General features: G+C 52.0%; 1 protein-coding gene across 1 annotated transcript in view; it reads right to left on the bottom strand.

Moving 5' to 3' along the window:
• The window catches only part of VWA5B1 (von Willebrand factor A domain containing 5B1), a 71,792-nt gene extending 44,874 nt beyond the window's left edge, over positions 1 to 26,918 (bottom strand). The window contains exons 1-7 of the mRNA XM_030537853.1: positions 26,784 to 26,918; positions 13,537 to 13,713; positions 12,616 to 12,777; positions 11,827 to 12,046; positions 10,822 to 10,964; positions 10,225 to 10,356; positions 9,605 to 9,729 (exon numbers count right to left, since the gene is read on the bottom strand). Coding sequence (XP_030393713.1) covers positions 9,605 to 9,729; positions 10,225 to 10,356; positions 10,822 to 10,964; positions 11,827 to 12,046; positions 12,616 to 12,777; positions 13,537 to 13,675 — 921 coding nt within the window. The 5' untranslated portion in view covers positions 13,676 to 13,713; positions 26,784 to 26,918. The remainder of the gene's footprint in view (positions 1 to 9,604; positions 9,730 to 10,224; positions 10,357 to 10,821; positions 10,965 to 11,826; positions 12,047 to 12,615; positions 12,778 to 13,536; positions 13,714 to 26,783) is intronic.
• Positions 26,919 to 27,420: the final 502 nt, after the last annotated feature.

The following is a 27,420-nucleotide window of genomic DNA, read 5'->3' as shown; positions in this document are numbered from 1 at the left end:
GAAGTCATTTCACTCCCAGCCCCCATTCTAATGTCACATTGTTTCACACCTTCTTCAGAAGCATGCAGCTTTGGCCTCTGTCAGAAAGCAGATTAAAGGGGCCATTGGCGTCTTCCAGCACAGTAATTGCTATTCAGTCATATACAGACTGGAATAACACCTTTGGATTTGAGCACCTCACAAGGGATGCCTGGTGTCAGCCGAGAGATGGAGACAGCTTGCTGCCTGGATGAGTCCCCTGTGCATGGGATGATCCGTCCTAGGAAAATTGAACAGAAGGACAGGCTGCATGAAGACAAGCCCTGGGCAGAAGGGTTCGTCCTGCTGAAGATGTTTTTAAGTTCATCCTGTGCATAGAAGCATCGGCTTAAACGGAACCGTAAGGGTCATCTAGTCTAACCCCCTGCCAAGATGCAGCATTTGTTGTGTCTGTGCCATCCATGACAGATTCCTTTGTCTTTGGACTTTAATACCCTGAAAGATAATACACAGAGAGCTAAAGCACCACTGCACTGTACCCACAACCAACCATCCCAGACTCCAGGACAGGGTGAGTAGTGCCCCGCTGGGCCACCGCAAAAGCAGACCCTGTCACACTTTTCTTCACAGCACCTCTGTGCCACAGGCGAGCATCACCCCCATTCTGCATATGGGAAATCATGCATGGTAAGTGACTTGCCCATGGTCACATCCAAGCCCAGGGCTGAGCTGCGGGCTGAACCAGGGTCCCCTGAATCTAAAGCCAGTGCCTGCTGTACTAGGGTGTTCTGCAGGTGAGGATGCTAAGAGGCACTCAGAACTTCACAAGGTTAAAGGATCCTCAGCTGAGCAGGGCCCAATCCTGGCAGCCCTACAACCCTCCCAATGACTTCAGAGGGAGTTTTGCAAGGCAAGCCTTGGTAAACAGGACACCGAGGGCAGATCTACACCGCAATGCAAGGCCAGGGTTAATGGCACTCGAGACAGGGCTTGAGCATCTATACTGATTGCCAACCCTAGGTAAAGAATATTTTAACCTGGGCCTGAACTCGGGGCTCCGGGGGTCTACACTGCAGTAGGCAGACCCGAGTCCAACCAATTGCATCCCAGACTCCCTAGTACCCTCTCGAAATATGGCCACTCTCACCCATCGTGGGTGGCGCAGTGTGGGAAAGCTTGCTGCCTGTTACAGGAAGTTTGAGCAACCCGCCAACACATCAGGCCGAGCCGGCCTTCTGGTCTGCGTCCTTCCAGCAGCCAGAGCCAGCGACATTAAGGAAGTGCCATTTCAAGCACTTCTCTTGCTTTGGCTTGAAGCCCATTTCAGGATGTAGGCAGAGCTTCCATGAGACGCTGGTGGGCATTTCGGCAGCGTTTTCTGACCCACGGAAGGCACTGGACAGATCCAATGATGGAGCAGGAGGGGGAGGATGCAGACATGGCAGACTTGAACTGGCTGATGCTGCTCTCTTGGTACAGCCGTTCATGTCCCCTGGGTCGACCGGCGCTTCTGGAGCAGGGCCATAAGCACAGGCTGGAGGGATCACATCATCCAGCAGACCTGCAATGACCAGCCATGGGTCCAGAAGTGTTGCATGAAGAAAGCTGTATTTCTGCAGCTCTGTGAACAGATCCAACCCTCCAGCTCAAAGACACTCACATGAGGGTGGCCTGGCCGGTCCAGAAGTGGGTTGCTATCACCTTCCGGACGTTGGCTATCCCACACTGCTACAGGTCCATTGCCAACCAGTTTGAGATTGAAAAGTCAACGGTGGGTAAAATGGTGGCAGAGATTTCTGAGGGAGTTAGGGGTGTGGTTGACCCTAAGATGGCGGGCATAAAAGATACGCCTGAAATAATTGCTGGCTTGTTTCCAGACTGCGCCAGGGCCATTGATGGGACCCGTGTGCCCATATTTTGCCCTCCTCCAGGAGCACAAGTCCCAAACCTGCAAAAGGTGCTACTCCACTGTTGTGGAGGCCCTCGTGAATGACAAAGGGCGATTTATGAACGTACGGGTTGGCTGCACTGGAAAAGTTCATGATGTCAGGGGTTTGGAGGTTTTTTTGCCAATTGGGAGTCTACATTCATGGACACACTGAGCTATTATTCCCGCTGTGTGACACTGTCATAAATGGCCTCGCTGTCCCCACTGCTATTCTGGCCTTTTGCATTGGCTTTTGAAACCAGCCCCTGATCTCGGAGGCCCTGGCAAAAGAAGGTTTCATTCCACTCTCAGTGGATGGAGAATGGTGGTTGAATGAGTTTGGCAGGCTGAAATCCCCTTGGAGATGTCTACGGAACCATTTGGATCCCAATGACATCAGTGCTGTCCACCTCCCTGTGGCTTGTTGTGCTCGTCGCAGTCTTTGTGAAGCCAGAGGTGAGCTGTTTCCCCCTGAATGGGGCTATGGCAGCAAGGGGCTGCTGGCCCATTACACTCAGCCAGAAAGTGCACCTGCCACAGCTGCAGCTGGATGCACCTGGGCAACAGAAGTCAGGGATGCTTTGTGCTCCCACCTTATGGACTTGCATGGGCCAATGGAAGAGGGAGACAGTACTGACAGAATGTGCTTGTGGTGGGGGGTAGGGGAGTGTTGATGGCTTGTGTAGGCTGGGAGGTGAGAAAAAGTGTGCCAGGCCTTCCTGACTCCCTGCTGGCGGCCCAAAGCTCCTACTACACCCCACCCCAGGAAGGAGCAGTGGAGGTGGGCCCTCCAGGTCTGCCTGAAAAGGCTGCATGGAAGCAGCCAATCAGAGCCCAGCCGGCTCAGCTAAAAGGAGCTGCAGGGCCTTTGTGGGTCAGTTCTTGGCTGGGACCAGAGGGAGGAAGGGGGTTCCCCTCTGGCCACAGGCACTGAACAGGCTATTATTGGACCTGGGAGAAAGAGGCCTAAGAACTCTAATCCAAAGGTAGCAGGTGGAGGTCAAGGGAGCAGGTGGGAAGAGGCCCAGGGAATGCAGCAGCAACTAACTGAAGGGACCCGTACGTGGCTGCTGTTTATAGGGTCCCAGGGTTGGGACCCAGAGTAGTGGGTGGGACAAGCCTTTGGAAACCAGAATGAAGGGCTGGATTTAAAGGACCTAGAGATGGGGCTGGATACCCTGCTGAGGGGAGGCAGTTTGTTGACTCATTGATACCCTGGAAGGGGACTGAGTCACCGAAGACCCGCCTAGCGAGTTCAGCCACCTACAAGGGGTGCCAGGAGTGAGGGAAAGGATTGCAGTACCGCTCCCAGCCACTAGGAGGCACTCAGGAGGTGAGTGTCACCTGTCACAGGGAGGTTGATTGTCATGCATTATATTCGTTAATGACGTGACCACTATGAAAGGCGATGGGGGGGACAGTCTGGATTGATGTAAATAACCAATGTAAGGATTGAGACGTGGGTTTTGCATGCCACTTCCCAGTTGTCCCTTATCACATTTGCCTTTATTATGTGAAATACACATTACCTGCTGTGTTGCAGTGATGGCAATAAGATTTCTTTATGAAATCAAAACTTTTATTTTGACACATTTTTTGGACAAGTGCAATATGAAACTGTTGCAGGGCAGGCCAGTTGCCCTTAACACCCCAAAACACCAGCAACACTCAAACCTTTAAAAGTTACCAAGAATAAAGAGCATAAACACATGCAAACAATGAAACTAGGTACGAGACAACCCCACCTGCTACTGCATCTCCCCTGAGACTCCTGTTCTCCTTTCCCTGTTTGCCAAGGAGCGGGGGCGGGTGAAAGCATCCATAGGGGAGGGGTTCACCAGTGAGGACTGCATAGGGCACATTTGCCCTGCTCAGCCACTCATAGGGCCCTACTGCATGGACCACCCAGCCATGGAGTTGTCCAAGCTGCTCCCGGAGTGCAGGACAGAGTACCACGGAGGGGATGCAGCCCATGGGGCAGGTGCAGCAGCAGCTGGCAACCTGGAAGCCATGAGAGACAGCAGCTGCTCGAAGAATTCTCTCTGTAGCCCTCTCCCTTCCTCCTTTAACTGCCATTCCTGTTCCAGGAACTGCGAAGCAAGTGCCTGCTCTTGTGTCGTCCCCCTGTCCTCAAGCCTTTCCGCTTGCTTCTCTTTGCATGTTTTTCCTCTTGCCCAAGTCCCTTCGCCTTTGGTACTTGACCTGCTTGTTGGCCCTGTCCAGAACTCCAACCATAAATTAATCCCAGAAAAGCTTCCACTTGGAACATGCCGTGAAGGTCCAGTGAGCCAGGCTTCTGCATGTGGGTGAGCTGCAGAGATATTGCCACCTGACGAGGTCGAGGGGCCTAGGATAGGACAAGACACACACCGTTATTGTCCTGAATAGCTCAGTGCAGGAGCCGAGAAAAAAAAATCAGTTGGAATTTCCAGAACAGAAAATGTTACTTTCTGAGGCTGAATGTTATTACCTTGGCAGAGAGCTGCTCAGACCACGAAAGCTTCCAGCACCCAGCCAGATTCATTGCAGTGAAAGCAGTGCTGAGAGAATGGGAAATTCAAAACCACAATTTAAAACAAAAAATGGAATTTAGGGGGAGGTTGCTGACAGTGCTTCTCTATCATTTCAGACATTGCACATTTTGGAGGACGGACCAGTCCTTGTGGTGCCCGATTGGCAAAGAGAGGTGTTCGTCGAAGCTGCTGGTGGGACACTGAGCATGGATTCCACTGACTTATTCCCACGTATGGTGACTGAACTGCACAGCTATGAGTGGAGTGGGCTGGTGAGCTACAATGACGACCCTAAAATGGGACTGCTTCTCTGGAGTTCCTGCTCTGGGAAAAGTTTGCAGCTGTCAGCACCCAGGACTGGGTCAGAATTCATGATGAGGGAATCAACAGGATGCTGCGTTTGTATCCGAATGTCTTAGTGCCTCCCCACAACTTCCAATGCAGCCTGTTAGGCCTGCATGCAAGCACACAGACCTCTTGTGCCATCCCCCTTTCGCTTGGCTGAATTCCACCCCTCAGGCAGATTTGGGACTAATGGTTTTGTCACCCAGGGACTGCATGGACTACATTTAACGGAACTGGACTACATTGGAACCTCTGTCTTTCCCCCTCGCCACCTGTACAGTTCCATCTCTTCGGGTGGCTCGTCACCTCGTGGGTTAGGGCCGAGTGGCGAATATACAGGGAAGATAATATAAGGCTCTTATTTTAACAAACCAGAATGAACTAACAAAAATGTGCACCGTCCCAGGAAAACATCACTTCTACGTACTTATTTTACTGTTTGTATTTCCCGGTCTCCAGTTTGAATTCCATGTAGCAGTGGGGGCAGGAGGGGAAGGATGCCAGGGCGCTGGCATGCAATCCACCATTCGTGGATGCACGTTGCTACCTGGGGCGTATACTGTCTTTGGCATTGGTTCACAGAAGGGAAATCCCTCCTATTCCTAAATTAGTAAACACAAAAATAGAGCCAGAAACTTACCAGGCTCACGGGCAGTTTCTTGCTCTTTCCCATTTGTGCAGCCGGTTCCTTGGTGGGCTGTTCCGCTGGGGGGGCATGAAAAAGCTCCACTGAGGATAGCCCCAGGATATACTGCAGCTGCTCCTGTGGCAAAGCTTCCTCTGGGATCCATTTCATCAGCAGAGTCACTTCATTTGCCTCATTCGGCACCTCCTGCTGGCTCCCATCGATTTCTGTGCTGGCTTCTGGGGCTTGCAGGGCACCGTCCTGACCAGGTGATCATGCCCCACCAGTGGCTTTGGTGCTCGACGCAGTCCCCAGCACTTGATCAAACTCATCACAAAATGGGCATAGTGTCAGCGAGCTGCCAGAGGTGCAGTTGTGGTCCCTGGTTTTCAGGTACTTCATCCTGAGCCACTTACTCCATTCCCTGCACTGGTCACTGGTCCGGTAAATTTCCAGCCTCACCAGCTTCTTCACTCTTTGGGGATATGAATGGTCATTCCCGGTACTTTGACTAAAATCAGTTGTTTTGCTGGCCTCACTCCAGAGACTAACCGAAATCTGGCGGTGTTCCTGTGCCCATGGGGCAGTGCGCTTTGTGAAAGACTTCTGGTTGGGATCCATTGCAAATGCCGAAGGTTCTCCTAGGGTGTGTTTGCAGCTCAGAGGTCAGAATAAAATGGAAGGGTTAAATGCCGAGCTGCTGTACTAGAGCAAGGCTGGGGTGCTTCCATTTCTCTGGAGTTGACTGGCAATTCGTGGAAGAGAGAAGAGAAAGGAAGTCGGCCCACTGAATTGTGGGATACTTTTGGTGGACTCCAGGGACCCGAGCCTGGAAGGGGGACTGTATCTACACTGCAAAACAATAGGGCTTGAAACCTGGATCCCACCTTGATGGGCTTCCACCCTTGAGGGGGTCATAGGACTCTGAGTCTGAGCCCAAGTCCGAGAAATGTGTGTGTAGACAGAAGGGGGATTAGGACTTGAGCCTGAGTCAGAGCCAGGTTTACGTTGCAGTATAGACACACCCTCAGTCAGAGCTGCTCTGGGGAAGATGTTTCATCCGTCCCATATCTTCCCCCCTCTCCCTTCATCCTTATCCAATTACAATAAACTCATCAGATCTCATCAGCTGCCAGTTGATTCCAGATCAGTTGTCTCATAATCCAATTCAAACTATTTGCATAACAAAATGAAGAAGGGAAATTAATGCTGAAGTTCATGTTCATTCATTTAAGCAAAGAGGTGCTCAATGTCATGCTCTCAGGAGCAGCAATTCTAGCCTGTAACCTACCAGAACACTCAACTCAATGGCTCCTCCATTAGAGACTAAATCATGTCTATAGGGGATGGAAAGCCCAGTGTAACCATATCTTTGCTATGGCACCAGCCATACTTAGCTGCTGTGTTCCAAGTGTGATTACGCCTCCAGTCACCCAGGCATGCAGGTGGGATTCATATTGGAAAATGGTTCTGGAGTCAGACACCCACTGGATAATTTGACAGGCTCAAGACAGAATAATCAGGCAGGTGTCTGAGCAGCAGCGTGGGAGGTTCGTATCCTTCCACCTGCCGCACTCAGAACGGAATTACAGGAGAAGCCTGCAACATACTACAGACGAGGCTCTAATCATTGCATCTAATTGCACAGGAAAGAAAAGAACTACAAGAAAATTGTCAACACGTCTTACATGTAATGAACAGTCACAACAACAACCCAGAAAATTGTCGTCGTGACAGCCTGAGGAGGCCGAGGACATGTGGGACTGGGCACTAGGATAAGTTACATCACCAGTACTGATAGTGTCGCCCTGTGTGACCTTGGACTACAATTTTTAAAAGTGGCCACTGATTTTGGATGCCTCCAAATTAGGTCTTTGACTTGAGGCACCTGGGACCTGATTTTCAGAAGCACTCAGTACCCCCAATTCCAATTGACACCCCCTGCACAGCTACATTGCATGTCAATGTGCCACGACTGTGTATGCAAATCAAGTAATTGCATTAAAAGGACATGACCACAGGTCGCCATTTGTGCATGCTGCTACCCATTCCGCACTGGAGCCGACCACCTATGCAGATACAGTGACTATTATTTAGCAATCTAAGGTGTTTGTCATTATAACTGAATTGTTATGATTATATGTAATGGAATTAGTGCTATAATAATATAACACTAAATATTTATAATATACTAGAATACTATACTAATGGTTATAAACACTAATTCTATGACTGAGTTTCACCCCATGCTCAGTTAATCAGGAGTGCTACCGAATTTTTCTGCCTTCATCAGCCTTAAGCCCCTGTTAGGGCATGTCTTCACAACAGAGTTAAACCAAGCACTTACATGGGTTTTATCCCGGGCCAAAGCTCTCTACAGTCCACACACAAAAACCTTCCACCCAGGTTAGGAGGTGCTTTAGACCCTGACTAGCTGATCTCGCTTGGGGGAGTTGAGGGGGAGAGGGCTGGAGCCTGGGCTCTGCTTTAACTCTGGCTGGAAGCCACACACTTTGCATTGACACAAGCTAAATTACTTGAGTACTGAGAGTCCTCCGGTGCCTTCCCACAGTTCTCCCCATGAAGGGTAGTTTCCTGCAATTGACACAACTGTCTGGGAAGAGATCCTAGAGCATCTCAGCACAAGGCTCCACGGGCTCTGACCCCAGACACTCATGGTGAGTGCAGAAACAGTGAGGACACAATCCTTGGGCAAGGCTTTACTGTGGGGATGCTCGCACCCGGGCTAGGCTAACCCAGGCACTCAGCCCTCCTGGGCTAACTCTGCACCCTCGCAGGCAGGTTACTGGACTGCAGGGATTACTGGTCCCATGTGATCTGTGTTGGGATGAACATGTAACCAGAGCCCTGTGGTCCATTCCCAGAGGATCCCCATGCTGCTGCTGCCTCTTCTAACCCCACATGTAAAAGCAGCAAAGAATCCTGTGGCACCTTATAGACTAACAGACGTTTTGGAGCATGAGCTTTCGTGGGTGAATACCCACTTCCTCAGATGCATGTAATGGAAATATCCAGGGGCAGGTATATATATGTGTGCTAGCAAGCAAGCTAGAGATAACGAGGTCAGTTCAATCAGGGAGGATGAGGCCCTGTTCTAGCAGTTGAGGTGTGAAAACCAAGAGAGGAGAAACTGGTTCTGTAATTGGCAAGCCATTCACAGTCTTTGTTCAATCCTGAGCTGATCGTGTCAAATTTGCAGATGAACTGAAGCTCAGCAGTTTCTCTTTGAAGTCTGGTCCTGAAGTTTTTTTGCTGCAGGATGGCCACCTTAAGGTCTGCTATAGTGTGGCCAGGGAGGTTGAAGTGCTCTCCTACAGGTTTTTGTATATTGCCATTCCTAATGTCTGATTTGTGTCCATTTATCCTTTTCCGTAGAGACTGTCCAGTTTGGCCGATGTACATAGCAGAGGGGCATTGCTGGCATATGATGGCGTATATTACATTGGTGGATGTGCAGGTGAATGAACCAGTGATGGTGTGGCTGATCTGGTTAGGTTAGCCACACCATCAGTGGTTCATTCACCTGCACATCCACCAATGTAATATACGCCATCATATGCCAGCAATGCCCCTCTGCTATGTACATCGGCCAAACTGGACAGTCTCTACGGAAAAGGATAAATGGACACAAATCAGACATTAGGAATGGCAATATACAAAAACCTGTAGGAGAGCACTTCAACCTCCCTGGCCACACTATAGCAGACCTTAAGGTGGCCATCCTGCAGCAAAAAAACTTCAGGACCAGACTTCAAAGAGAAACTGCTGAGCTTCAGTTCATCTGCAAATTTGACACCATCAGCTCAGGATTGAACAAAGACTGTGAATGGCTTGCCAATTACAGAACCAGTTTCTCCTCTCTTGGTTTTCACACCTCAACTGCTAGAACAGGGCCTCATCCTCCCTGATTGAACTGACCTCGTTATCTCTAGCTTGCTTGCTAGCACACATATATATACCTGCCCCTGGATATTTCCATTACATGCATCTGAGGAAGTGGGTATTCACCCACGAAAGCTCATGCTCCAAAATGTCTGTTAGTCTATAAGGTGCCACAGGATTCTTTGCTGCTTTTACAGATCCAGACTAACACAGCTACCCTCTGATACTTAACCCCACATGGCAAGTCCTGGATAAAATCTCTCCAGTCCTGGATAAAACCTCTGCTACTGGCAAACTCCTTTTCCTTCTTACTTTTTTCTCGGCACTGGGGTCCTTCTTGGTCCCTTTAATGAAATCGTTTCTCCCCTTCAGGTGTTGCTCATATGCTGTAGGGGTCATGTCACCTTCTTCCATCAAGACATGAGGCATATGGGGCTCTGGAAGGTCAGAGGGACAAGCAGAAAACAACCTTAGACTGTTTGCAAGAGACGCCGAGGGACAGAATTGGGAGGCTGCAGCATTTGAGCTGGTGTAACACCGACAGACCGCACGTGTCGGCGGGCAGGATCGAACCTGGGGCCTCTGGAGCTTAGCGCATGAGCCTCAAGTCATATGGCCCGTATCTAAGGCTGTAGAGCAAACTCATTAATACCTCTTGCTAAGTGGTCTCGGTGCCACTAGATGGGACAGAACACCACACCCAGGAGGTGTGTGGGTTACATTGGCACCTGGACACTATGGGGCAGGAATTGGCACATCCCAGTAGGTTCAGAGGTTTAGTTCACATAGATGGCTCAATGTTTACCACATGAAAGGGATATTTACCTCCAACATGCAAAGACAGAGCTAATGGCACCTGCTGCCCAGACAACAGAATGGGAGGGACCCCCAGAAAAGGGGTGAACGGTGGACAGAAAACACAGGCCACCTACCGCTCGGATGGATTAATATTTCCACCGGTCTGTCGAAAGTGTGTTTGTTGGCCAGCGTGATCACGATGCTCTTGGCAGAGCGGGCAGAGGGGTCAGCGTCAGCTCGGATCTCGTGTGTCGGGCTTTCGACTCCTGCGCAGGAAAGAGGGATGCGACGCAGGTATGAGGTGGGTGGAGAAGCTGTTCAGTGAAGCTGGCATTCAGGGGGAGCTGGGGCTCAGAGGGGGAAAGCAGAGAGAGTTTGCGTGGGGAGATGGGGGAGGGGGTACGGTGTAATGGAACCAGAGAGTTGAGTAAGGATCTGTGTGTGCTAATGTGCCTGGTCTCCTGCCTGCACTCAGGTGCCCAATGTACCATGTGACAGGGCAGGGTGCTGAAGCATCATTTGCAGAAGTGCAGCCCCAAGAAGAAATAGCAATCAGTGCCAGGAGGGAGATGGTCTCACCCACTCATCAGCGCTGCAGCTGGCAGACAAACAGCTGGTGCCATGGCAGGGTTATCGTGCTGAAACTGACTCTGTCTAGGGGGGCTGTTGTCAATGTTTAGAGGGGGTTGTCAAGTGGACTGGCCTTCAAGGGGCAGCTCTGGTGCTCTCACCTGCGAGGACACAGGGCCCCCGGATCTCCAGGTGGAAGCTGAACTCGTATTCAGTGGGGTTGGTGGCCTCACTCTCCAGCAGGTGGGCCAGACAGAACTTGTTAGCCGGATCCAGGCTCCCACCTCCGCAGGAATGTCCATCTCTGCTGAGGAGATGGCATCAAGTCAAAGCTGCAAACTCAGGGCCTGCCCCATGCCCTGCACTGCAAACATATCCCCACGGTTGGGGGTAAAGCAACTGGCAGCTTCCCTGCCTCCTACAGCAGCTCCTAATGCAGCCAGCAGCTTATTTCTGCAGGGATGTGGGCCTAGACAGCAACCCGCCAGCCCGAACTTCTTGTCTCTCCAGCTTAGCCCCAGGAGCATGTGCATCTCAGCTCCTTGGACTCATCCCCAGCAGCCTGTTGGGTGAGCAGGGGCACCGACAAGGCACAAAGCAAGAGAGCAAGGCAGATCAGAAGATGAAGATGGGAGCTGGGAAAGGAGAGATGGACGGGGAGATGGCTAAAGAGGGGCAGCTGGGGCACAAGAGGGGAGCTGAGTACAGAAGTGGGGAGCTGCGGATGTTGCCAATCAACCAGTCTGTTGCAAGGGAGGCTGCTGATAAGATACGGTGGGGGCCACTGAGCTCGGGGAAATGGGCTTTCACAGAAATGTTCCAACGGCACGTGGCCTTCAGCTCCTAACAATCTAGGAGGAATTCAAGCTCAACCCCACAGCCATTCAGCCCCCTGGAGGTATAGATAGGAGGGGCCGGGGCTACGCCAGAGAAGGCTGCTAGAGGAATGGGGGCATTTCTGCATCCCTCTGAGCGTGACCAGAAGTCCTGATTTTCTAGGGACAGTCCCAATTTTGGGGTCTTTTTCTTATACAGGCTTCTATACCCCCCTCCCCAGTCCCGATTTTTCACACTTGCTGTCTGGTCACCATAAATTCACTCAGCACCACAGCATCTGGGCCACTCCTCAAAATCAAACCCACTTGGAGACTCTGGCTCCCCCTTACGCTCGGAGCTGATGTCCAGAGAGGCTGGTGCTTTCCACGCCGCACTGGGGCACCTTGGGGACGCACACGGCTGGGAGAAGGACCCTCACGGCACCGCTCGGAAGAGTCTGCAGCTCCGAGGAGGTGCTGATGAAGACGGACACGCTTTTCAGCGGAGGGATCACGCCCAGGTTAGCCACAAAAGCGATTCGCTCCAAATCCTCATCCAGCATGATCCTTCCTGCATGGAGAGGTCACGGGGGAGAGACGCTCTGGGTAGACACCAGAGAGGATGCTCCTCTCTGAGGCCACGTCACTGTCCAGGTCTCCCCCTCCTGCACCAGCCCCTGCTGCCAGTGGTAAGTGCATGCAATGGCTTTTCCTGTCCCCAGAGTGACAACCCACAACAACATCCCAGGAGCATCAAGTGCATTAGAAGGGCTTCTGCAGCCATCCTGCTCTGGGCTGGGATCAGGGAAGAATTGCTTGTCTCTTTGTTGCGACTCAAAAAGGGCCTGATCCAAAGTCCCCTGAAGTTAATGAGTCTTTCTAGACTCATATGCTGGAGCTTCCAGAACTAATGGAGCCTTTAAAAACAACTGGAGCCACCTCTGATTTTCAGACCCTTTGGTGCCAGTGGTAAGTGCATGCAATGGCTTTTCCTGTCCCCAGAGTGACCACGCCACTTCTGTTCAATACGCGTGCTCCTGACAGCACATCACGAGCCTGCATAACTGACAGACCCTCTGCGATTCCTCTTCCCCTGCCCACTCCTTCCCTGGACCTTCCAAATCACAAGGGTCTCCTTACCGCTGCTATCCTGCGCTCTTCCACTGGGGAGGCTCCCGCAGTCCAAGTAACAGTCATCTATTTTGGCTTTGGCTTTGATCTGCACGGTCACAGCCCTCCTGGAAACAACAGCTTCGAACCCAACCACGGTGGTGTATTCATCCAGTGGGTAGACAAAGAGACCTGCCAAAGGGAAGGCTCTTAGAATAGCCACCCTAGGGGTGCAGTTTCCAACCACTCCCCACCAACAGTCCTGTGCTCTGGTGTGGTGGCCAGGAGGAGACACTCTCTGTTAAAGATTCCTTCCTCTGGCACCACCAGCGGCAGGAGCAAACACTGCGAGAGGCAAGAAGCCTGGAACTGTAAGAAAAAACACTAGGGACCCAATCCTCTCCCAGCTCCAGCAACTTTGCTGTTCAAAGAGGCCAGAATTTGGCCACAGGTCCTCTGCTGAGCTGTTTTCTGATAGCAGAGGCGAGCTCAGCTGGCTCCTACTCCAAGCATGCCTCACCCACTTTGGCACACGCCAGGGGAGGACAGGGATGTGGGCTGGAGAAGGGGCATGCTGGAATGCAGCTCTTCTTCACAAATTCTCAGCAGGCATATGGTCCCTTAGGGACAGTAGCCAGCAGTTGTAAGTTAGAAGAGCCTTTAGGCTGCTCTAACCTATGTGAGGGCTGGGGCCGGGGCTGGAGCTGCTATGTCTTGAGAATCAGGTGCCTGTAACTGACTCCCCAATACCCTCCATTATGACAAGCGGTTCTCAGTTCAGGAGAGAATCTGGCTTTACGATTGCACCAGTAGCAAGTATTGTACCCTGTCCGTAATGGGGAGGCTGCCGAGCCGGACTCAGGCTGATATTAACACCAGCAGTGACCAGTCTCCCATACTGACTCCTGAGCACCATCCATGCTGCCTGCACACCAGGGAACGGAACCTCACCTTCAAAAGGATGGGCCTCTGGGTTGCCGTAGGTCAGGGAGGCGGTCATCCCAAAGGCATAGCCACTGACGCAAGAGGTGACCTCGGAGGCTGTGAGTGGGAGGGGGGAGCTGCTTGTCCGGTTAAAGAGCCCTGGCATCCTGCTTATGGGCTCTGGGGTAGCTTGGGTGTCAGGACCTGCAGCAGACTGGAGAGAGGAGGGAGGACGTGAGACACCTGAAAGAGCCCTGATTGCTGAAGCCCAAAACACTCCCAGTGCCTCAGACAGGCAACAGAGCTGCAGCTCGGATACAGGCCCTTGGCGGCATTAACAATCATGCAGCATCTCCCAGCAACTCCCAGCAGCGTCTGCAGCCTCAAGGGCTCTACAGATACATGACTGTCCCAGGAGCCAGTGTGCAGGGCAGGCTGCACCTTCCCCAGCAGGATCTGCCTCCAAGGGCCTGTACAGAGTTCACAGCAAAAGGTGGAACTGAAGGGGCCTCGGGGCTGAAGACAGGAATCCAGACAACAAACACCGCTGGTTCCTAATCTCGTTCTGCTGAGCTTCTCTCTCTTCCTTTTGCAGGGTGAGGATGAGCCACAGCAGTGCAAAGTGGGACGGGTGTTAGTGACACGTTCCGCCCACCCCTCCCGGGACCCTTCTGCCCCAAGCTGCACCTGTAACGTTGTCTTTTCTAATGGGAGAGGAGGGCTTGTAGGGATAACTGATGGTCCTGGATTTGGCACGGCTGCCTCAGCCTCTTGCTGTGCCAACGGCGGCATGCATCTCGTGGATCTAGTGGAGGGTGAAAATGGCAATGGTTCTTCACCTGTACGCTTGGGTGCTAGAGAACAACTTTGTTCTCACTTGATAATGAGGAATTCACTTCCTCACCGGTGACGGTGAATGACCAAGTCAGCCCATGGCATGGAGATGAGTAAACTGTTCCCACCATGATGGGAAAGACACCATGAATCCCCATTCTCTCCAATACCTGGGAACATCTTGAAGTTAAATCTGCATGGACTGTACCAAGGGCATGCTGATATTTCAGGGACAGGATCAAACTTCCTTCCAGCTGCTGTGCTTCTGCCTATAGCTTTATATTGTGCAGAACTGGGTAACTTTCTCACACACACCCCTCTGGCTTTTGTTTTCTTTGAAAGTGTAAAGTTTCTCCGTGATAACAAACTACAACTATGAAAGTTCTCATGAAAGAAAGAAATGTATGGAGATAGACAGATATCTTTTTGGCCTATGATTTCTTTGCCCATTACCAGACAACAACACAATGCTGGCTATTTTAATTCACTTTTCCCCCCTGCATTTCAAGGCAAATGCAATGACTCCTCTTCCACACTCCCCGTCTCCATATCACTCCTGCAAAGTATGATTCAGTTCATTGCCTCCTTAGCAGAGCTGTTCTTACTTAATCATCAAGTGATCCATCCCTTGTCGCTCATTCCCAGCTTCTGGCAAACAGAGGCTTGGGACACCATCCCTGCCCATCCTGGCTAATAGCCATTGATGGACCTATCCTCCATGAGTTTATCTAGTTCTTTTTTTAAATGAGTATTATTAAGGGACAGCAAGACTCTGAAAATATAATAAGAAACTAATAGTAACAATAAGGACACCTCCCATTTGAGGATCTCAAACTCAGACCTTACTGTAGTAAGCCTCAGAACCTTCCTGTGATGCAGGTTCTATTATCCCTGGGCTACAGAGGTTCAGAGACTTACCCAAGTAGTCTGTGTCAGACCTGGAAATAAAACCCAGTTTCGATTGCCAGGGCCATGCTCCACCCACAATCTCCCACTTTCCATGGGAAATGTGTAGTGGGAAGCACAGGTGCTCCCCTGGGGCCTAACCCTCCAAAGAAGCTGCAGATCAGTGTCTCTGCTTGGAAAGAAAACTTTGCTTGTGCCTGCGTGTGTGAGAGAGTGAGCCAGAGACTATGGAAAGTTAGTAGCATTTGTGTAAAGGAGCCGCCAGTCACCAGGAGCTGGGTGCTCAATAGGACCATGATTCTTCCAGCCTGGCTGCTCCCTAAGGGGTGTGTCTACATGGGCTGCAATCACATACCAGGACTTCAAGAAGGACATACCCTAAGAAACCCAGGAGCCAGTTGTGTGCAAGGATCCTCCAAGCTAATCTGATAGATGCTATAAAGCCGGCAGGGGGGAACATCAGAATAGTTGTACTGGGAAACTGAGGATAATCTAGTTATCCAGACACCCCATCTCCAGATAGCAAAGGCCAGTCAGGATATTGGGGACGTGAGATCTGCCAGGTCGGGGAGGAAGGAGGCTGAATCACCTGCCGTAAGGGAGGAAAATGGAAGAAAGAACTGAGTGAAAAAGGAAAATAGAAGGAAGGAGACAGGTTAGAAAGGAGGACAGAGGAGTAAGCTAGGCCTGGCGGATGGGATTTCTCTGCTGTGCTACATTGGAGAGGTGAGTTCAGTCTCCAGTCCTGAGACCTGATTTTCCTCTCACTTATACAAGTGCAGCTTCATTGGCTTCAGCAGAGCTACTCTTGATTTACACTAGGCTAAGTGGGGTGAAGTCAGAATCAAGTGCCTGGCCTCCTCTTCTGGCCAGGTGGAAGCTGGGAAGGAGCTTCCCCCAAGGAAGGAGCAGCTGTAGCATAGCCAACAGTGTCTTCTGTGCCTGCTTAAACCCAGCCAGCACATAGGGGCCCTGTGCGGTGAGGTGCTAGGAGGCAGCACAGGCTGTGTTAGAGAGTCAAGAAGAGCTACAGGGGACATTTGCTCCGTAGCGGCCTTGTCTCTCATCTTCCCAAAGGGCCAGACAGAGGATGTAAGACAACGACAAGTGCAGGGGCTTAGAAAAGGATGAGATCATTTATATTAGCTGCATCCATCACAACTTCTAGCACTATGGTTTGCTGATTCACAGTCCCTGAGAGCAATAATCAAAGTGCTCTGGCCACCGTGGCAGTATATGAGGGTCTGCAATGAACACTCTCCCCAGCTACCTCAGAGAAGTGGGACAGCCGTGATTCTGCTGCTGGGGGAGAATGTAGGTGGGTTTTCAAGGGCACATGTAGAGTGTCAGCTCTCTGGGAACACTCTACATGTTCTGTTCTTTTGTTCTGTGTTTGCACAGCACCTAGTGCGGTGGGGCCCTGAGTCAGGACGTGGGTTCCTAGGCACCATGGCGCTGCAAACTATAACAATCCCATCTGGGGAGAAGGCTGGGGGCCATAGTTATTATTTTGTGACAGTACTTAGGAGCTGCATGCAGTCTCAGGGCCCCATTGGGCTAAATGCTTACACTCCATATAGACAAGCCTGGGAGAAAGGGAGGTGTGATGGGACCTATAAACCCCACACTGCAACCACTAATAAAGGGTTAAGAGACCTTCTCAGCTGTGGCTAATTAGCAGACTATCAACCGCTGGGGTAAGAGCTGCAGACCAAGCTCAAAGCGGTGGCCAGGGAGCCTGAAGAGGACTCTGTCTCAGCTGTAAAGTGGGCAGGAAGTGGCTGGCACCCCCACCCTGCTCCCGATAAAGCACTGGAAGGAGTTGCTCTGGGAAATGGGCCAGAGGCAGAGGAAGGTAGGAAGGGGCCCAGGAAAGCAGCAGTGTGTCTGGGGCAGCAGACCTTAGCTGCTTAGAACAGGGTCCCTGGGCTGGAGCCCATAGGAGAGGGAAGGTCTGTGTTCTCCTCCCTGCCAGCAGGAAAAGAGGTGTAAAAGCCCTCCTGCTGCAAGGGGTTATGGGCTGCTGGGCCCAGGGTGGGGCTGAAGGCCTGGCATAAGGTCATTAGACTGACTGTTATTGGACTCTGTAGGGGTGAGTACTGTGAGTGATCTGCCTGGAGGGTGAGTCCTGAGAAGGGGCAAATGGCCACAGGGTCTCTGACAGGAGGTGCTACTGTAGCAGAGGCTTCTGCATCACACTGGCCATGTGGGGATGGACTGGCTGGGGAGTGACCCCCTCCACCAGAGATCCTCCTCCTCCTCCTCCTCCTCCTGACTTTACAGCAGGGGAACTGAGGGGATGTCTACCCTGCAGTTAGACTCTGCAGTTAGGTGACTCGGGCTCGTGGGGCTGTTTAATGTGGGTGTAGACATTTGGGCTCAGGCTGCAGCGTGAGCTCTGGGACCCTCGAGCCCGTGTCAGCTGGCTTGGGCCAGCCGTGGGCGTCTAATCGCAGTTTAGATGCACCCTGGGAGAGCAAGTGATTCTCACACGTGGAGTCAGTGGCTAAGCTGAGCTCCTGCATTCCAGGCCACTGCCTTCGCCACAAGCCTTCCTCCTGAAGAGTGGGGAGAAGGAGATGAAAAGTGAGGTGGGAGATTGTCCCAGCTCCACCTACATCCCCCCCGCCCACTGCTCTTCCTGCACACCCATCGCTGAGAGTATCTTCTGTACCTAGGCATGAAAAGGCTTCCAGGCTGTCCCTCTGCTTTTCCCAACCTTTCCTGGTGGCCACTAGGACTGGTGAATCCTACTAGCATGGAGATATAACACACACACACCCGCCCCCCCGGAGCAGACTCCACACTGCCTGCCTGCGGTGGCTCGGCTCCCCGCAGCGGCTGTGGGAGGCTGAGTGCTAACTAAGTGCTCCTAGCGCTCGGAGCCATTGACAAGGACTCAATGGCTCTCAGAAGAGAAGGGTTTCTCATTCCCCCAGGACCCAGCAGAGCAAAGCACTCCTGGGCTCATTCACAGTCAAGTGGGCAGCAGCGACAGCATCCCCGTAGCCGGCTTCAAACCCGCACGCCCCATCAGTCATTCCCAAGCTGTGTCTTTTTCATTAGGCTCCTACTGGCTTCCCGTCCTTGTCCCGTCCCCATCCCTCCCAGGTCACACCAGTAGCTACAAGAAGCTTTGTTCTTCCAAGGGGATGAGCCTTCTTTGTGGCTGTTACCAGAACTGAAAGATGAACATGTTTTACTAGCCAGGCCCGAGAGGCTTGGAATAGACAATGCCTCAGGCCCACACTCACAACACGGGCCTCCTTTCTGCAGGCCCAGCCTGGGAGCTAGGGAACCAGAGAGAACCACAAGGTCTGTCTCTGTCCAACAGCCTCACTAAAGAAACCCCTTTCTAGGCAGGACACCCAAGTCCTGCCTCTTATGAGGGGGATGCTCAAGCTGCAGCCAGTTCTGAATTTGGGAGTGATAGGTGGAAGTATTCAGATTGACCTGGCACTGGGAGTCAAACTGTATTTCTTCCACCTCCTCCATGAGCCCACTGGTTCCCCTCCCCCAGCCAAAACCTTCCTATCTGACCTTGTATGTCCCTTTTCCCCTGCAGCAACTGTCCTGGTTTGTCACTTGGAGAATCTGGTCGCTGTAAGGAAGCTGGGAACCCACTGGAGAGGTGTGGGGAGAGCTGGGGGCATTGAGAAGGTTGAGAAGAGAGTCGGGGTCTATTGTAGGAACTGTGGAGATGGAGCTCCAGAGACACTAGGACTAGCTATGGGCAGTTATTCATACCAAGCCTCTTAGAACACTGAGATTCCTCCATCCCCTGCTGTATACATGGCTGTTTATATCCACTGCCTGCAGGAAGGCATTGGCATGCTTGGGCTGCAGATTACCAGGTTTTTAAAGCTCCCCTTGGAAAAAGGCACCAAATCCACCTGCAAACACATTCAACCCTTCTGTTATGTGTTTAAGGGAAGGGGCTATTAGCGCATTTTGAATAGGTTCAGTCTGTGGCCCCTCTCCTCCCAACCCGGATGAAGCATTTAAGATCTTGGAAAACAGAGGAGTCCCTCTGCACATGGTAGCAGATCCCTGGGTTACCTAACGGCCCCACCACTTCTCTGTTTGACCATTTCCCTGCCTGTCCATTGCAACCTTGTTATTGTTGTTAGAAATCCCCTGTGCGCTAGGTGCTGCATGTTTAAACTCATGGCAAGAGATAGTCCCTGCCCCAAAAAGTTCACCGTCTGAACAGACCATAGAGAGGGAAAGTGACTCAGCCAAGGGCACACAGCGGAACCAGTTTTAGAACACGGGTCTCTTGATTCAGGCCAAGTCTACATGGGTATAACAATGAGAAATTCACACCCCTGAGCTATGTAGTTATACCGACCTTCCGCCTCTTGGGGAGGTAGATTAACTACGCCGATGGGAAAAGCTCTCCTATTAGCGTAGTAGCATCTTCACTAAAGTGCTACAGCCACACCACTGCAGCGCTGTACGTGAAGACAAGCCCTCGCAGCCTAATACCCAATCCACTGGGCCACGCTGCTTCCGTAACCAGTCTACGAGGGGACTGGTTATTATCTGCCTCACGCTGCTCTTATCTGTGGGGGCACCTCCTCAGACCTGCATTAGGGCCCTAGAGGCACAAACGCTGCATCGTAACCAAGGAATCGTGCCCACGACTTTTCCGCTGCTTCACCTTCCGAGACCCTTAGTACAGCAAAGAGACGATGCCAAAAGCTGCTCTGCAAGGCACCATGCAGATGATCACAGCTGAATGGAACGACTGCATGCTGCAGATTGTGTCAAGCACGCCATCAAGTGTATGCGCTGGAAAGGAGAGACTAGGAAGACCAAAAGAGATAATTTTTATACATGAAAATGATGGGAAGGATGATTCTACCCTTCTCTGAGTCCTCAGTCAGACAGCACTGCAAGGATTTTGTAGTGACTTGGTAAGGAGCAGTGGAGAGAAACTGCCCTCCACACTCTGCTCTCTGCTAGCTAGGAACTCTGCCTACCATGCTTCCCACTGTGCTCTCTGCTTCTGTGCTCTGCACTTTGCTGTCTGAACCCTACGACTGGTACCTTCTGGCCTCGTCTGTACTCCAGACACTGAGCTGGAGTGATAGCTGACCTTCCCCAGGAGAGCAAAAGGCAGCCCCATTCCACCCCAAAACACTGAGCTGGTTGTGTCCTTGCACGCTCCCTTTTACCGTGCTCCCCTAATTACAAATCCGCCAGGAGATACAGATTCACTTGCACGCACAGCAAAGACTGAGTGTAGTGCTGGGGGGAAAGTTTCATTCAAATTTGGCTTTGGGAGGGGGTTCCAAAAAATGCAGATTTGGATCAACTACAAAATTCTGTGAATTTGATCCAAATTCACTGAATTGTTTCAGTCAAAACAAACAAAAAAAATCTTATTCTGACATTTTCTAAGCAAAAATTTTCAATTTGCCACATCTATTTGTCTTAAAATTTACTTCAATTTTTGTAAACAAAAAAGATCATAAAGATCAAAAACATCCAAAACATTGCATTTGACCCAAAACATTTTTTTTAAGTTGGCCAAAAATTTGCTTTAGTTTTTCTACTCCAGTTTTTCAGTTCAGCCAGTGAACTAACTGAAAGATCAGTTATTGGCACAGCTGTAACCAAAAGTAAAGTAGGGATATCTGATCAGCAATGACTGTCCATTGACTAACACAGGGATCGTCATATCTACCTGCTACATTTTGCATAACAGAAATTAAATGAAGATTACAGTGCTCCAGCAGCTGGACTGGCATTCCCTATACACGGCCAGCCAGCATGCTCCATACATCAGGCATGTTCATGAATCTGCTTTCAAACTGATGGTGAGGAACTGCCAGTGGGGCAGGGAAGTGCAGATTCACTTGTGGTTTGTCAGGCAAACTCCTGGATGCAGTGAGGTTGCTGAGGTGCCTTTTCCTGTATTGTTAATGGTCTGATCCTCTGCATACATAACGTCGAGGGAGTTCGATGGAGGTGTGAGTTATTGTGCTTTTCATGTGGCAGGTTGACACTCTGGATGGTTTTATGGTGGATGGATGTTCCTCAGGTGGGGGAGTTTTATGGGCGTGTGACTTGATGGATTGATAAGCGAGAAGGGCAGCAGTGACATGCAAAGTACAGAGCCTTGTTTTCAAGAATAAATTTTATTACACACTAACAAGCTTGGAAGTAGCGGTTTATGCCCACTTTGCACAGCAGCGAGGGCCTTTGCCAGTCGCTGACGTCTTTCTAGTGACTGCAGTGAGCTTTGGATCAGGTTCTAAGGGCCAGGTTTTTAAAGGTTAGTTGCTTACAGATGCAGATGGGTGCACTTTTGAAAATCCCATCTGCATCTTTAAGCCTTTAAAAACCTCTCCTAAATGTCTACTCTATTAAAAAGAGAGGGTAAATCGATCTCTTTAGGGTTTGTTTGCTTGCATTAAATGTCAAGAGAAAGACAGACTGGATTGTGATTGCAGGTAAGCAAGAGCACTTGGTCCTTGCACAAAAGAACTTGGTCTTTTTGTGTGTTTGTTTCTATGTTTGCGCAATGGGTCCTAGACACTACTGCAGTACAGTTCATAATAATGATGCCGCAGCCTAGCGAATGGGCCAGTAGATACAATGGAGTGTGACTTCTCAGGCCGCCAATATGGGATTGCTTGCAGGAACATTCCCTTCTGTTTTATGCTTTTGCCATAGTGGCTGCTGCTCTCTGAATGGCTGGTCCTGCTTGCAGGCTAAGCCAGCCACTGTGCACCCCAGTCTGGGTCCTGTCGGGGAGGACGCCAGAATTTAGGAATGGCAAGGAGTTGGTTGTAACTGCATCCCAGGCTGACCGCTCAGCTTTGGAACGGCAGCGTTAATAATCAATTGATAACTTTAATATTTGCAACTGAGCTCGCATTTAAAGTGAGCCCTATTCTGCTAGTCTGTGCTTGGGATGATGGGACAGGGCGGGACTTTTAGACCCTAAATCAACCTCCCTTCCAAAAATGCATCCTGCTGTCTTCAGCACTTCCCCACTGCTGTCCCCAGCCTTTAGCATCAGGGGAGGCAAAGATGGAGAAGACCCTGATCGGACAAGGGCCTTGTCTTCATGTATATTTATCCAGCACCTAGCACAATGCAGCTTGCTCCTGACTGACTCCTCCGTGCTACTGTAATACAAGTAATAAGAAGGTCAGAGAGTCTGAACACCAGGCTTTTGGCTTCTGGTAAAGAGCAGATTTGATATTAAACTGTCTCTGTGCATGAACTAAGCCAGGCAATGCCCGACAGGCCCCTGCCATAAGCCACTATCTTGCCACACCTTTTCTGGGCTCCACACAGGCTACAGCCGCATATCCCTGCTGAGCTCTGGGAACCAGAGTTCTACTCTCAGAAGTAACTCAATGAATTTCAACGAAACCCCCCCAGTTGGAATTAAATGGAGAAGGGCCGTGTGCCACATCACAGAAGTGCAGCCCTTCCTACAGTGGAACCCAGAAGCTCTTTAACAGCACATAAGAATGCTATGCAACAGTTTAGGGCTGTAGGTGAAAAATACTGCATCCAATTGAAACGACAGGGGAAATTTTAGCCAGGTGGAATGTAATTACCCAGCCAGAAACAGGCCAAGATACCAAGGCTTTTGCTCCTACTGTTGCAAAAAGTTCACTGGGATGTTTAATGACCACAAGCACGCAGGAACTCCGTTGTAAATCTTTTCAGAAAGATGAGCCCCATGACAGCACACCACCTCCCTAATGCCAGGTTTGGGTACTGAATCAATAATGACTAAGGGACTAGTGACTTCATTAACTGGAACATATGGTTTCATCGGAGGTCTCTTGTCCAGGAACAGACCAGGCATAGCCCTGAGATGTGAGGAGATCACACCTCCAGATCTCCTCCACATTCAAGCTGCCTTGATGAAGAGAGAGACAGGTTTTCTTCCGCTGGGTAAATATTCCTTCAGCTTCATTTGTATCAATCAACACTGACATCCAGTGGCTTGTCAGGATGATTACAATTGGGCATTTCTTGTGATCTATGAGCATCTCTCCCGGGTTCTGTTGTCTAGACTAAAAACAAAACGGACCTGATATATTATGGCCATTCATTATTACTATCATGTCAAAGTGAATTCAGTGGCAGTTCCCACGGGATGGAACTGGAAAATGAAGCCCTGTTCATCTGCAGAACCAGTAAAACATAAGCAGTAATTGGATAAGCTTCCCACCACTGCCAAGCCAATTCACCTCAACCTTCTTTTGGAAAGCTCACCCCCTAGGGATGAGAGAGGTTTGGTCTCCAAAGACACTCAGACCCTCACGGCCACCAGCACAGATGCCAAATGGTGCCTTTGCTATATAGCACAGTATGTTCCCTTCAGCCATTTGTCCTTGTCAGAAGTCTGAGGTAAGCAAGGTCAAGCCTTGCCAGACGCCCAGTGAAACGTGGAGCTGGAAGTCTCATTTCCAGTTCAGGTAGATATGCCCATGCTAGCTTGGATCCAGCTAGCGTGCTAAATATAGCAGTTCAGCCCTGGCCACGGGGTGGCAGGGTGAGCCAGTGCCCCAGTACATACCTGGGGATTGCCCCTGGGGCAGCTCGCTTGTCCTGCCACCTGCGCAGCTGCCATTTTTAGCATACTAGCCCAATCAGTGCTAGCTAATACCTACCTCAGCTGGAAACTACATCTCCAGTTCCCGTGTAGACCTACCTTTAGGCAGGACTGCAAACACGCATGGAGATGTGACTGTAGTATGGGTAGGGATACCCAAGCTAGCATGGGTAATGGTAGTGTGCAGGCAGCAGCAGGGGCTCCACTCTAGTGCAGGCTAGACACCAGAGCACGTCTGGGTGAGCTTGTTAACCCCTGCTACCCTGCCTACACTACTCTTATTACCCAGGGTAGAGCAAGCACGGGTGTGCCTACTTGTGCCTTCTCTTGCAGTGTAGGCACAGCCTTAGCCTCGCCTTGTAGTTTTGCTTGGATCTGGTATCTCTGTGTTGCTGCATGCTGTTAAAAACAGCTGCTGCATTTCACCTCCCAGGCAGGGGCTGTATTCTAGTGGTGGGTCTTGGAATGTGGTGATGTGCTGACAAAACAGTAACAACACAGGGCTCCCTTAAAACTTTTCTGGGTCAGCTGGTGATGCATGTTGTCCCCTATGGCGCTGGGTGGGTTGGCCAGCCTGGTGGTGGGTCTCCTGCCTGATCTGGGGAGTGGATTGCCACTGACTGAGGTCAGAAGCTGCACATGCTGCACAAGCTTTCCCAATAGTGATTCTTCGGATTCCAAGGTGGGGTGGGCAGGCAGGCGCTGATGGGCAGAGCAGCAGGCTGCAGCATCTGCAGGCCTCCCCTTCAGTGCTATGGCAGCTTGGCCTCCTCTCCTCAAGTTGCTGGAGGTGGTGGAAGGGGCAGGGCCAGGTGCTTTGTTTCCCATGTGCTGCAAGCCAGCAGTGAGGATGGTTGGTGAAAGAGGCACTTGAAACATTAAATTGTTTAACCCTAGGCACCTTCTTCCCTAGATCTATCCCAGGCCCTGCTTCATAGGGAAAAGCAGTGTGCTCCCTGGGAAGGGTCATTGCCAGGCTGTATCCCACAGAAACAGCCCTAGTAAAAGCCCTGCAGACATGGTTCCTGGCTGACTTCAGGATCTCTCTTCCCGCGCAGAAGCCCCACTCCAGATGTGTGCCCTGCTGGAAGGCTGCCCTGGGCTGAGTCAAGAGCCAGGTCTGTTACATCACTTACAAGCTGGCAGGAGGGAGGAGGGGTGGTCTTACGTGCACCTGTATGCCCATAAGGCACTAGAGCCCATGAGGATGGGAGCGGGGGGTCCGGCCCTTCATTTCCAGCCCTGTCCCAGGTGGCCTGAGACTGTAGGTGGGAAAGTGAGTCTTTGCCAGCAGATTTTCAGGAGCAATCTGCAGCCTCCCCAGGAGCCCCTGCTCTCTGATCCCAACCATCCAGCAGCTCTGCCTGGACCTAGCGGGGGGGTTCTAGGCTGCTGCTGCCTGCCGCAACCGGGCTGCGACATGCTCTTGCAAGCACAGTGGGTGTCATTCATCTCTGTCCTGGGAGGCCAACCTGGTGCTCTGAGCTTCTGGTTCCCAGAGCCAGGCACCTGCACATAATCCCACGGGAACAAAGGCAGGTGCATCCCTGTGCCCTGTGCAGCCAGCTCCTCTGAGATGCAAGCAGAAAGCCCCGGGCCTCAGATGCGTGGGAAACTGTCCTTCAACCATCACTTAGCACCAAGGATAGAGCCACTCGTTCCCCTGGATCAGCGGCCACCAACATTGATGCTAATTGGCCCCCTGGAAGGCTAGTCTAAGCAAAGCGCTCAGGGCCTGAGGGGGCCCAGGAGACGTGCCTGTGCTCTCACCCTTGTCTGTGGGGGGGGTGTCTTTTCAGGACAGAGGGGGAGAAGCTCCATCAGCTGCTGCCTGTGGGCTGTGCCTGTCCTGCCCAGGCCCTGGCTTCAGCTTTCAGGGCTGCCAAGCAAGCTTGCCACGGTGGGGATTTAAAAACCTGCTGGGCAGCATTCCCATGCCACGCTGGATGGCAGCAGGGTGCCGGCACACTCGTGCAGAAGCCGGGCCCTAGTCACTGCAGGGGGAAGCCAGCTCTTGGCCCCAGCGGCCCGCAGCAGTTGGCAGGGGCAGACAGTTCCTGAGGGAGGATGGAGCAAATCAAACCCACTGCAAGTAAAGCCCTTGGCCCTGGGGGGCTGCTGGCCAGGGGGAGCCACTGGCCAAGTGCTGCAGGAGCCAAGCCTAGCAGCACTGCATGGTGGGGCTGGGCTGCCTTCCCTCCCTTAGCCCTGCCCCACCGCCCTGGGCTGGCTCCCAGGGCTTGCCCCCAGAGCTGTGTAATGCAACCCCCCCGCCTGCACTGCCTGCTGTGCCCTGGCAAGGTCATTGCATGCCACAGGGAGCACAAGCGGTGCCCTGTGCAGCGCCCGGCAGCTCCCCATCTACCTCCAATACAGACACCCCAGCAGGGGGTAGTGAATCTAATCTCTCCCCCCACACACACACCCCAGCAGGGGCTAGTGAATCTAACCTCTCCCCGCACACGCACCTCCCAGCAGGAGCTAGTGAATCTAACCTCCCCACACACACACAAACACACACACACGCACCCCCCAGCAGGGGCTAGTGAAATTCATTCTCCGCACAGAGAGCGGGGCAGAAGGGAAGAGATCGTTGGGCTTTTCTCCCCACCCCCCAATATTCCTTTCCCCCACCCCCGCCGGTTGTCACCCGCCCCTGCCTGTTCTGCCCCCCGGCCCGGGGGCCGGGAGCACGTCCGTGCCCTGCAGCGGGGAGAGGCAGGGCAGGAGAGCGGCACTTTGCGCATTTCGTGCGCGCAGAAATATTGTGACCGGGATTTTGAACAGCACGGCGCTGCGCGCTGCGACGAGACACCGCGCAGCGCCTGGAAAATGCGCCCACGCTGCCCCAGCTCTCCCGCGCCCCGGGCCCTGCGCAGCGGCCAGCGCGCCTTGGGAGCGGGCGCGGAAGGAGCCTCGGAGAGTAGCCGGCTGCTTCTCCTACCTTGGCTGGAGGGAGGAGAGGTGGCGGAGCCGGGATCAACTTCATACGCGCCTGCCGGCTCCGGCCATGGTCCAAGCCCGGCTGCTGGGGCGAGCGGCTGCCCAGAGAGCCCGGACAAGCGGGGAGGCGGCAGCAGGCACCGCTTCAGCCTCTTTTTGTCTCTGGCAGCCAGCGAGACAGCCCGATCAGGAGGCAGACAGGCATGGGGCGCGGGGGGGGAGGCGAGCTCTGCACACGAAGAAACCTCAGCAACATGTGGCATTTAACTATCCCAGCAAGCTCCCCCCCGCCCCCAGTGCGCATCCTGCCCATGCTCCCAGGGGGGTCCGGGCTCCATTGCTACCCCCACACCCCACAGCTAAGTCCTCTGGGGCTTCCTACCCTGCAAGCTACAGCAACATGTGTCCCTCTGCGAAAGCTCCAGCGTTCCCCTCCAGCTCCTGGGGGCTGGCTGTGATCCTGCGAAGGCTTCTGCTTCACATCGCAGGGACCTAGCTCCGCTGGCAGCCAGCTGATTAACACACACTTTTCCAGGGCTCTTTGGGTGACCATCATTAAGTCGTGCCATTTGTTTTGTCAGAGAGGTAACCATGACAATCACCCTGTACACACACCACTGTCATTCTCAGCACCTTCC

The sequence above is a fragment of the Gopherus evgoodei genome, chromosome 18 (genome assembly GCF_007399415.2).
Source record: "Gopherus evgoodei ecotype Sinaloan lineage chromosome 18, rGopEvg1_v1.p, whole genome shotgun sequence".
Lineage (NCBI taxonomy): Eukaryota > Metazoa > Chordata > Testudines > Testudinidae > Gopherus > Gopherus evgoodei.
This window is presented reverse-complemented; position numbering and strand designations above follow the sequence as displayed.